We start from the raw sequence: 12,906 nt of genomic DNA, 5'->3' as shown, positions 1-12,906 counted from the left end.
CAAAATGTCTATATGTGACAGGTGCTGGTGTTTTGGTCCTCAAGTAGGGCAAGGTCATTTTTCAGTTTTTTACAGATTATGAAAGTGCAGATTATAAGCTTTGAAAATAGTTGAAGAAGATATGCTTATTTGAATGTTGGTACTCCTAAAATCAAGTAGCAGAGAAAATCCCCTTGAAAGATCTGGAACTTTTCACACTTCTCACAGGGAGATAATGGGTGGGAACAATAGCTAGTTAACTCCACCCCAACCACTCCCCCACTAGAGTACCTGTCAATATTTGCCCATTTAGGGGTTACCCTATTTAAAGCTTTATAACTCCAGGCGTGAACACCACAGAGACTAGAAAAATGTCTTAAATTAAGCAATACATTTGTACCATTTACAATACTAGCTTAGATTACTTTATATTCATAATTTTGTAAGAAATAAAGTGCCACAAATGCAATGGTCAAGGCAAAAAATCTAAAATGAATTTGCTCCTTTTTTAGTTCGCAATGAAATACTGGGAGATTGCGGGTTAAAGTATACATGTCCTGGATCAAAGACTTCTTGACCACAAGTTCATAAAATCTAAGGGTGCATATGTAGAACTACTAAAGATCTATGAAGCAAAAACTAAGCAGTGTACCCAGCATCTCCAAATCTACCCAAAATGTCTAAATTATTATATACTCTGTACACTCCTATGTTTTCTTGTATGGGAATGGGACGATATGAAAACAATTTTCAGCTGTCCACCACATTTTGGCAATGTTTCAACACTCTCCTCATCACTGTTGTATGCGTCTTAAAAACGATTATACTACTAACTAACGCTTACATTACAGTGTGAAATATCCACGTTACATAATACCACTAACCTATTTAAAGACACTCAATTTCTAAAATAACGTATATAACCGAAATATTTTGAGCAGTAATACTTACATAGCAATGATGAAGTAAATCACTGACTGTTCTATCCGCTTCTGTTTTGTTCCAGAAAACGATGTCAGCTAGGTCTATCAGCAAACATATGGCGTAGCTATGCCCAGAAGTCCTGAATAATAATAGTATTTTCCAAGGAATTACGAAAAATCTTTGACAACGTTTCGTTAGGTGCAACGTCTTTTAATGCTACCATACATAGAGCGAATGCCATGGTAAGAAAATGTTCGGTTATGCTAACCTATAAAACGCTATTCCAAAAGCAAAATTAGACATGTTATACATCATTAGAAAGCTTATACTCTCACCTACTGATTGAGCGTCCGCCATTGTAGCAACCTCACACAGTAAACAAACATAGGCTACTACCACACGGCTTTATTTATGGGCGGTGGCTTGACCGAAACAAAGTGACAATAGCCAACGAAATCAAACATGCTAATTAAACTGCACCCCCATCACGCCTCCAAAACCCGGCTGTAAGAATCACTAAAACAAGCCGACTTTGCTGACAAATTATAAGTATTTAGTGACCCTAAAAATGTTGTTTATTCTATTGAGTGACTTCTTCAACACTTTAACTTTCGTAATATGAAAAAAAGGAAAACAGTAAAAAAAAAATTTAAAAAACCTTTTTTGCCTCCTAGCACGATTTCAAGATTTGCGACTTGCGGACCTTTCCTCCAGCACCCGTCACATATTATTCATTACTGTAAATCACAACATAATCATGTATTTCACTACAAATAAACTGTTTTATCTCAAGAAACTCACTGTTGCATTATTTTCAAGTGGGAATTACAAGCTTTCTGTCAGTATAGTGGCCTAAAATCTAGGAGTCCTGAAACATATCCAAAATCTCTCCAAAAATGAATAAAATGCTTTTTGTCCATTATAAAGCATATACATGTACCCCTTTTGAAGGTTTAATGTGAAACATTGATATCAGATTTTTTTTAAATAATGCAAAAACATTATCACACTATGTGGTAGAGTACCTAAATGTGTAATCATTAACTCTCGTATGTTTTTCTGTATTCTACAGTATGTGATGTTTTCTTGTATGGGGATGGGTCGACATTAAAACAATATTCAACGGTCCACCACGTTTTGGCAATGTTCCAGTTGAGGTCACATCCAGTGCATTATACACAAACACTACTTAGCAAACCAATGAACGCTTACATTACAGTGTGAAATATCCTCATTATAAAATACCGCTAACCTAATTAAAGACACGCAATTTCAAAAAGAATGAATATAACCAAAATATTTTCAGCAGTAACACTTACATTCGGACGATGAAACCTTATCGGTGTTCAGTAGATATAGATAGAGACTGAATGAATGCTGTCGTTCTCCAGTTGTAACTTAGTCCAGAAAACAGCTAGGTCTATCAGCAAACATATGCCTTAACCATGCTCAGAATTTTTCAAGAATATTAATATTTTCCAAGAAATGATGAAAGTCATCGATAATATTTTGCCAGGTGCAGTGTCTTTTACTGCTACCACTGACTGAATGCGTAATGCAGCTATAATAATACAAAACCTACGCTGAGCTATAAAACGTTATTCCAAACGTAAAATTACACATATTATACATCGTTAGAAAGCTTATACTGTCCCTTACTGGATCGATTAATTGTCGATTAAGCCGATTGACAACACCGTAACCAACGTGTGGTATTACACACAGCTAATTTGGAAGGTACCCAGGCGTCACAAATGAGCATATATGTCACAAACGGATTGTCCAAGACAGTGAATGACCACTCAGTCTCAAAAGGGACCTCTCTACGCATAAAACCATTGGTAAGGTTGTATATTTATTCCAGATTTAGTCACAGATATTGACAGTAGAATTACATGGTATAATTTTTGAAAAAATGCCTCTTGTTGTTTGTTTCAGTGTTCGGTGAGCAGCGTTTTTTACAGCTGTACTGTCATACCTTCGGCTATTGTTAGCTTTTTCTTGTTGCAACGATGGAATACAAATTTTTAGTGGTGAAAGAATGTTTTCATGTATGCTCGGATAGACATTATTGTCCAGTGTGCTATGCGTGGGGGGTGTAGTTACAGATGAGACTGCAGGGAGGGGGTGCTTGTTAACACCAGGAGCGCCGGACCATTTCCTGGCATTCAAATAACTTTTCGCGCGGCCAGGGTCAAATGGCACATTAGCCTTCAAACTGGAAATATTCGCATTGTTCGCTAGATGGCGCTTATTAGACACGAGCTGACAAAGGTTGCCAGCCCATTGTCCTAATGAAATATTTGCGAGATTTTAGACTGTCAGGGTATCAGAGTAAGTTATGTTTTAGTTACGGCTCGGCATTCTAGTCAACACATTGTTGCAATATAAATGTATTTAGAATAAACAGTATGTCTGTATGAAGAGAATGAGTCATGAAAAGCTAACAATAAACAGATTGTAGGGAGGTCAAACCTGTTTTTCAAAAAACAAATTTGACAGTTTATTCTTCATGCATAATATCATAAATGCTAATAATCAAATAGGCTAACAACATATAAATCGCCAATTTGCCAGAATATAACTGTAATACGATTTTTAAAATTAGCCGCTTCCCTCCGCATGTGATCACTGATCACTGTCGTTGGAGGGAAACGCATCATCACCCGTGCGAATTTTAGGGTCGGCTTTTCTGTTTTATAAAAATACATGTCAAAAATATTGTCGTTCAAACGAGTTTTTTTCCGGTGACCAGAAAACATGTAGGGTAGGCTACACTCATAGCAAGCAGGTCATAGCTGGCTGTGACTATTCGACTGGGGATTCGAAATCCAAAGTCTCTTATTCATCGTAGGCTAATTACAAAAAACACCCATTCGTAACACTGAATAATACCGCAATGTACATAAGACCATGGCAAATATATACATGCAAGAATCCTGTTGTTCAAACGAGTTTTTTCCGGTGACCAGAAAACATGTAGGCTATACAGGCAAGCAGGTCATAGCCTAGCTAGCTGTGACTATTCGACTGGGGATCCAGAAGAAGTCTCTGGAAATCCAAAGAAGTCTCTTATTCATCGTAATTACAAAAAACACTCATTCGTAACACTGAATAATACCGCACTGTACATAAGACCTTAGCAACCAAGTGGGATTTCAAAACTGATTATCGCTTCAGCGCACACACGCAATATTTAAAATATTTTAAAAGAATATAAATAATGATACATTTATTCCTGGTTATTTGACGTGATTCTTGCTTGGGCTGACAATCCTATGATAGTGTAAGAAAATTGTTCATTACATGTGCCGATCATTAGTAACATTAGTGGTAGCGACCTGTTTCTCCCGATTGGTAACTGTAAATGTATTGCTGAAAGTGGAATAGTAATTATGTGGGCAATTAGTTTCATAAACTCCATAAACCCTATCAATGGTTGCGTGGACATGGTAAAGCACAGAGACGCCTATATTCCCACGCAACGCATCCCGATAGTTTATGCATGTGCTGTTGCATCTACGCAGACAGCGTGAGCAGTCTTCTAACACAGTTCCTAACGTGCAAGGCTCTAATTTTTGAATATGAAACAAGGTCCGAACCTGACTAGAAATAAGTAAAACTTAAAAAACAAGTAAAAATGTGACACTTGTATCTTTGTTTTGGGCATGTATCTTTTTACTACTCAGTAGGCCTAAAAGGCCTACTCATGATAATAGCTTCAAAAAAACTACCAGCTATTCACGCACGATCGTTCACGCTCATCTATTGAATCGCCCCCTCACCCCTCCCCCAGCACCAGAATACTGAATTCTTTAGCTGCCTTTAGCGAAACCAGAGCTGATAGTTTTTTCTCTATGGCCCCGAGTCAAACTCAGTAGGTGTGAATGTTCAGCTTCGCAGAGAGGTGTGATTTTCTTCCTCTTCACGACACCAGTGATGGCGATTGGAGACTTCACCTCAATAGACCTAACTTATATTTTCAAAACCTACATTTTCAACTGTGAAAACAATATTTAAAAATTTCCATTCAATCTATGGATAAGCAAATGTATTTATTGATATCAAATCAATAAACAAGAAAATCAATATAAAACATTAGTAGGCTAAATGTTAATAGTAAACATAAAACATCAGTAATAACAAGCCCAAATCCGCAATAGCTGCGACCGCGCATGCATCCACAGGAGGACGCTTTTGTGGACCAACTGACCAACAAACTAAAGAGCTGCTGGTCGCCTATATGCCGCGGAGTTTGTAAGCTTAGCTGCCTTTGCCATCATGTGATTTGACATTGCAAGTTTGGTCGATAGCACATTGCTCAAGATGCCGTCTCATCTTTATACGTGCATGCATGAATATGTGCTTTCGTTTCTAAGTAAGTGAAAAATTACGGTCAGCATAACCATGCTGTGCCATGCTTCGCTAAAGCATCTGAAGTTTTCTGTGTCTCGGGTGGGGGAGGGGTGAGCGTTGAATGTCCCATACAGATCAGTGGTCTTACCCTTACCCTTAGATTGACATGTGAATGTCCCACTTGAGAATGGTTCACTTGTGCCACGTGTGAATGTTTGAAAGTTGATATCTCTCCAGGGAGAGATAAAATGTTCTATTTGTCCGGCACATAATATTATTATGTTATGTTAGCCGACTCAAAAATAATACAAGTATTTTGCTTAGCCGTAATTCGTTACGCTACAAAGTATGCCTTGTATTACTTTTAGTTACGCAGCAATCTCTCGCTCTTGCTTATACTTTTTTCTACATTTTTATTCTTTTTTTTCCTATTTAGTTTACTGTTTTTAAAAAAAGATTTTTATTACTAGTTTAGCCTACTCAACGGAATAACAGCATACACCACACGAACACATCACAAGACACTTCACATTTGAGAAATCATTTTTGATTGTAGGCTATGTAATAGTTACATTTATTGTTCTCTCAAGTAGCCTAAAGGTTAATACTACGTTTTTAAAAAATTGTGGAGTTATACATAATAGCAACTGCAAAGCCTAGCCTAACCGGACATCGTGTCACCACTCGCGTGCTTCCACAATGATTTTTTCCCCCCCAAAACCTTTACTCCCTGAAACGAATGTCCCCTATTTCCTGGTCCCTCAAAAGCCAAATGTGTCACGTCACATTTTTACCTCACAGAAAATAGGATATGATACAGCTATAATTTTTTTAGCATATTTTGAAAAGTAGCCTACGTTCACCATCATCTGTAATTTGGCATATATATATATATATATATATATGTGTGTGTGTGTGTGTATACATCAACGAGCAAGGTATGCTTGATCAGAACTCACAGAAAGTCCACTGATAACAAGTGCACTAAATAAACGTAATCCGTCTGGGATAAATGCATAGGAAATTTGCCGAGGGAACCGATGGCAGAAGAAACGTCCGAGTTGGTGTACAAAAAGACGTCTTCACTGAAACACTCTATAAATAAACTAATTAACAGCCGAAACAAACCATGACTAAATATAAACTAACAAACTACGCTATGATTCAAATATATTTTTATCATGCTGTATTGTAGTGGTTTCTTTATTTTAGATTGTTTTTGCAATAGTGTTACAGTTTGTAGTCCTAAAACCCGGAAGTAAGTTGGCATTGGGTTCTCATCAGATTTCCAATGCATTTTTCCCGTGGGGATTTAGTTTTCTGCCGAAAGTAAGGTTTGTGGTGAACGTAAGCCTAAATGAGCTTCACGATTGTTTGTCAACCGTGGATGTCTAAGCTGTCATGTGCTTTTGAAAAGTAGGCTAAGTTTCTATATTGAAACTACAAGAGCGGTCACATTTTTGCAATAACCACTCTTGTTTTACTAGCTCGCATGCACGCTGAGCGTCGAACGCTAAGCGTGAGTGAGCGGCGAACCCATAGAACTCGTAAAACAAAACGTGAAACTGTTTTAGGCATAGATTAACCATAGGTCTTATTTTCGGAAGAAAACTAAATCCCTATTGGAAAAATGCATTGGCAATCTGCCGAGGGAACCCATGGCGGAAGAAACGTCCGGGTTGGCCTACAAAAAGACGTATTCACTGTAACATTCTATGAATAAACAAATTAACAGCCGAAACAAATAGCGCTTCGAATATATTTTTATCTTGTTATATTGTAGTCGTTTCTTTAGCTTAGATTTAGTTTTTGCGATATCATACGCAGCATTGTTGTTGTACGTGAACGTGTCGCATGCAGTCATTGTGCACGAGAATGATAATGCATAAAATTGAAAAAAAAAAAATTTGTTTATGCATTTGAAGACGGATCAATTTTATTTTAACCCTTATTTAGAAATTTCCACTTGTATAATAACTGTAAAAATAAAATGTAGGGCTATGATTTCAGAACACAAGGGAAAGGCATAGGCATAAACAAATGATCACAAAACGAACGCAATAGCCTATAAAAATATTTTTTAAGATCACATATTTAAAACATTATATAATGTATTATTCAAAATAAACATAAACAAATATTTCTAATAACAAAATAAATAAAACATTCGTACAAATATAAATGCGTGTCCACCGCGATGAAAAGTATATCCTTGCGCCTCCTGGTGTGGTGAAGGAAAACTGACTCCTTAGTCTGAAGACGGCCGTAATTTAACAACACTGTTATAACACACACGGAAGTGAAATAAGGTGCTTTTAACATTTTCCAAACGGGACTTTGACATTCCTACTACGCTGGTACGTAAAGAACAAATATTTAGGAAAAGTCAGTGAATGCGGATGATGTAGCTTGCTAGTAACTAAATGAAAAAAATCCTAAACTCCGAAATATCTCAGTGACAGGTCAAATGACCTGTCACAGCGCTCCTAGTGTTAAATGCACGACCATTGGTAAATGGTGGCGCTGTGAAACTCCGTATTCGGCAAAGTTGTCCTGAATCATCTACTAATAAAGCTAGCACACCGAGTTTGTGTTTTCAACTCATAATTTGGTTGCAGGAGCACCGAATGTCTGAATTGAGCAATCTAGGCACGCCGGCGTGCCGACCACTAGGGGCATTTTGCAAAGTGGTTAAAGGAAAACCCAACATAAAGATTCTTAGGTGTTGGGCCACCACAAGCCACCAGAACAGCTTCAGTGCCACTTGGCATAGATTCTACAAGTCTCTAGAACTCTACTGGAGGGATGGAACACCATTCATCCATATCACTCCCACCAGGAGAGAAATGTTCCATCATAGAATAAAGGTGATCATTCATAATAGCCTTGTGTTGATTTGCAGTGACCCTTCCCTTTAAGGGGATAAATGGACCCATGCCATGCCAGGTAAATTCCCCCACTGCGTAACAGTGCCACTGGACCCCCTCACTGTAGGGGTCAAGCATTCAGGCCTGTACCATTCTCTTGGTGTACGGCACACTTGCACTCGCCCACTTGTTGAGAATATGGTGAAGGAGGACTCATCTGACCATATCACTTTTTCCACATCTCTGTAGACCAGTGCCTATGGTTTTTGCACCACTGAACTCTCAAATGTGCATTTGTTTTTGTAATGAGGGGTTTATGCACTGCAACCCGACTATTTGAGTCACAATTTTGACCCTATTTACTGATGTCTTTCCCATAGATCTAAAAGCAGATGTCACTTTAGTCATTGTTCCAATTGACACTAGCCAGTTATCAGTCTTTGTGGCTGATGCTCCTGCTCTCCATGCCCCAGTAATAAACCCTCTTTCAAAGTCACTTAGATCATTTACTCTTGACTTTTTGACGTCAACTGCACCAACTCAACATTTTTATACATGCCATAGAGCATAATAGGATGTTAATTATTTTATTGTATCATGCAGTACATCTGTATGGAAGCATCTGCATTCATTATGTTTCTCCACTCACTTATTCAGATATTTCCTTTAATTTGTCAATTGTCTGCCATACAACAAAAACTGGTCAAAGAGATACTTTATAGTACAGACATTTATTTAACATATATACCAATCAGTATTTAGACAACACATTTTCAATATTTCAGTTACTCTTAATACTACACCATGTATTAGATTACTCAGTGGTACCACATGCAGTATTAAGAATATGAAAATAACAGACACAGAAAATTATTTCATTACCTTCAGTGGGCTTCTCTTAGCTTCTTGCCACTAAACAGTTTGAAAATCTGAACTCTGATGGCTTGAATACTAATTCCATAAATGACAGGATTAAACATTGGGGGAAATATCAGAAAGTAAAGGGTCATAAATATACGGGCTTTATAAGGTACGTTACTCATGTTAAAGCGACTTTGAATGAGCTCAAATAAGCTTCCCACTGCATAGTTAATCACAGCCAGTAAGTGTGGGGTGCATGTTTGAATAGCTTTGATTTGAGACTCCTTTGAAGCAGACAGGCAAATTCTGAGTATCTGCACATAGGAAAACAGTATCATGGCAATTTGAGAACAAGGTGAAACAAAAAGTGATGCCAGGCCAACAAAGCTCTGAATGGTCGTATCAAAACAAGACAGTTTAACTAAAGGAAAATTGCTACAATAGACTTTTTCTATGATCTTGTCACAAAATGTGCGCTGTACTGTGAATATGAAAAGAAGGGCAAAATAAATTAAGGGAATCACCCAGGATAATGTAATAGCTGCATATAGCTTCTTAGGAGACATGAGGAGGTGATAGTGTAACGGGTGACAAATAGCAACATACCGGTCATAACTCATCGCTGCTAAAATAGTAAATTCAATAGTACCATATGTGTGTAAACAATATATCTGCAATAGACATTGGGTCAGAGATACTTCATAATTATGAGATAACAAATGACCCAGTAGTGATGGGAATAAACATGTGCTACCATACAATCCATTTACTGCTAAGCTGCATATGAACCAATACATGGGCTCATGCAGGCTTCTTTCAATGGATATTACTGCTATTAGAACCAAATTACCCAAAAATATCAGAAGATACGAAAGAAGGAAACATATGAAGTATAAGTATCTATGATCTTCCAGTTCAGTGTATGCCATCAATATGAAGGACGTCACTGCTGATACATTCTCCATGGTCACCTGGATGTGGAGTCAGTGCTGTGGAGAAGAATGTGAGGGTTTGGGAACATATTTTAAAACTGAGTACTTGCATCCTACTGACACTGAATCAGGGCTTAAAATTGCAACCATTTTGGTCGCATATGCTCCCGAAATGTAATCTGTGCCACCTCAAAATATAATTGGGAGCATTTGTGCGAGTGCAAATAATTGTTCTGGTGCAACTTTTTTAATTTTTTTAAAATTTTTCCAGTCGAACATCTCTTTCTCTGTGCATTCGCTAGTTAGTACACTCAGTGTGCCTTGTGAGCTGACAGTGACCCTTCTAACCAATCGTGAGCTTGACATTCTTAACTTTAATGCTGATTTTAAATTTGTTAATATTAGCCTTCAATCACTCCCTTTCGCTGCACTCCACTGTCACGCGACACAGAGAGCTAACGCGTTAACTAATGTTACCTGAAGACAAAAGTTTATGTTCAATTTATTAGCGTTATCGAAAGCTGAAAAGTTGAAGCGAACGATTATGGCATTTCTTTTAGAAACGTTAACGTAGTGTTTTGTGTAGCGACCCGGTTGAAACAGCTAATTTCTCCAATGCAGTTTACTGGCGGTTGATTTGATTAGCAGTATTAATGTGACGAGAAGCGCTTTGTCGTTTGAATGCATAACACGCAATTCCTTGAAGAGTCGACACATTTTAAGCGTGACAGTTTAACTGTTACTTGTAAACCGTACTGTTATATTGTCGTTTTTTATCAATAAAAAATCTATTGCATATATTGTTGGTGCTCCTTACATTTTGGTGGGTGCTCCTAACTTTTTGAAGTTGGGAGCACCAGTGCTACCAAGTAAAAAAGGTTAATTTCGAGCCCTGTGAATTAAATCAACATACAGTGTGGTGCTGGTGAAGCACTAAGATTTCAATTTTTCATTTATACATAATTTACATGAGAACATAAGGATGAGGAGAACGTCCTATTAATCTCAGCCAGCCTCATGATTTGCCTCCAGTCTGGAGAAAATCCAGCATAGCAGTGAGCACCCAGAGAGGCTCTGCTTCTACTACATGACCTGGCAGGCTGTTCCACACATTGACAACTGTCTGTGCAAAAACATGCTTCCTGATATCAGTGGCGACTTCACCTCAGACTAATTTCCACCTACACCCTCCTGCACTGCTGACTCAACCTGAAAATAGTTTCTTAGCTCCTTTTGTTGATCATTTTTATGAGTTTTCTGATTAAAATTTAATCAATTTTTCAAATATTTTCCATTTCATACCAGGAACCAATTCAGTTTTTGATTCCGGCATTTTTACAAGTCTTTTTAACACGTCTGTACAGTATATAAAAATGTACTCATCAAGAAATCAATGATCACATTTATGATGATACTTCAACTTGACCATAGCAACAACAGAATCTATTGTATACCATAACATGATTGTTATTGTTGTTGTCATTGTTGTTGTTGTTTTAAAAAAAGCTGCATCCCTTAGAGCATGAAAAAATAACAAGATCTATACAATATCACTGATGCACATGACAGAGAATAAATATAATAATATTTAAATAAAAATATGTAAAATAAATAAATATTTAAATACCTGTTTCTTTTGAAAGGGTTTTTTGCCTTCAGATAAAAGATTTGAGTCCTTGCAGTTGTGTAGTCATACACCACATCTGGGTGACTGAGAGAGATGCTTATACCTTTGACTCTTTTATAATAACAGAAGCATGTAAAAATACACACCAGCATGTGACGTTACAGCTCAGACCAATCAACACCTGTGAGGTATCCAACATATTCCCATCTCTCATTATGAGTGGTCTTGTTTTTGAGACTGTTCAGAAAAGCTGCAAGAGTCCATGAGAAAAAGCTGTTGTGGTGCCAAACCCCAATAAAATATAATTCAGTTTAAGTAGGCACTCATCAACAAGCAGGAAAAGCTGGCACACCCTTGTCATGATCCTATGGAAGCCCTGAAATGCAAGATGAATTTTATTGTTTATTTATTTATTTTTATTTATTTTTTTGACATTTTCTCCTCAATTTTAGCCCTATTTGCATGGGACTAGTATTACCTGGGGACCTCTAGTAACTTGTAATAATTGCGGAGGTCGTCTGTGATCTTAATCCCGTGCGAATCTGCTATGTCCGTAATTTGTAAATGAAAAATTCCACCGCAAATTGCCTATCATATTTCGCCAAACACAGAGGTCATGTGATAATATTAGTCCTGTGCGCATCGGCATCTCGGTGATTTGGGGTTGTATTTTACTGTTACGGTAATTTCTAAATCACATGATGTCCCCAGGTAATACTAGTCCTGTGTGAATAGGGCTTTAGTCGTTATACCAATTCCCCATGTGTATCACGGTCCTGGTTGATGCGCTATCCTCGGTTGGTCTGGGGAGGCTGTAGACTACCACATGCCTCCTCCGATACATGAGGAGTCGCCAGCCGCTTCTTTTCACCTGACAGCGAGGAGTTTCACTGGGAGAGCGCAACGCGTGCAGCGGTTCATGCTGTCTTCCCCAGATCCCCTCCCTGCTGAACAGGCGCCCCGACCAACCAGTAGGAGTCGCTAATGCAACGATCAGGACTCATACCCTCAACGGCTTCCCACCGGCGAACACTGCCAACTTTCTAGGAACGTCTGACCAAGCCGGAAGTACCGCTGCCGGGGATTGAACACGGGTCTCTGCGGTGGTAGGCGAGTGCTTTTACCTTTTTACCTTTTTACCTTTCAGGGCCTCCACCAGTTAAGTTGTATGTACAACGTTGTGCTGGCATTGGAAAAGGATGTCCATAGCCTAAAACAAATCCATAGAAGCAACCAAAATTTGCTTCATTTGCAAAATAACTCTGGAGTAGGCCATGCCTATCATGAGATCTAATTCATGTGAGAATAAGAATGGTACAGAGTACATGACACAAAGGCCATTGAATATTTAACCAAAATT

General features: G+C 38.1%; 1 protein-coding gene across 2 annotated transcripts in view; it reads right to left on the bottom strand.

Moving 5' to 3' along the window:
* The window catches only part of LOC118209126 (olfactory receptor 52L1-like), a 31,336-nt gene extending 19,768 nt beyond the window's left edge, over positions 1-11,568 (bottom strand). The window contains exons 1-2 of one of the 2 annotated variants that reach the window (XM_035384285.1): positions 11,547-11,568; positions 9,272-9,976 (exon numbers count right to left, since the gene is read on the bottom strand). In XM_035384285.1, coding sequence (XP_035240176.1) covers positions 9,272-9,952 — 681 coding nt within the window. In that variant the 5' untranslated portion in view covers positions 9,953-9,976; positions 11,547-11,568. Of the gene's footprint in view, positions 1-8,796; positions 9,977-11,546 lie in introns of those variants that run through there. The other variant, XM_035384282.1, reaches the window with a different exon arrangement.
* Positions 11,569-12,906: the final 1,338 nt, after the last annotated feature.

Source organism: Anguilla anguilla, chromosome 12 (genome assembly GCF_013347855.1).
Source record: "Anguilla anguilla isolate fAngAng1 chromosome 12, fAngAng1.pri, whole genome shotgun sequence".
NCBI classification, from domain to species: Eukaryota; Metazoa; Chordata; class Actinopteri; order Anguilliformes; family Anguillidae; genus Anguilla; species Anguilla anguilla.
Note: the sequence above shows the minus strand (reverse complement) of the source record. Positions and strands in the feature narration are given on the sequence as shown.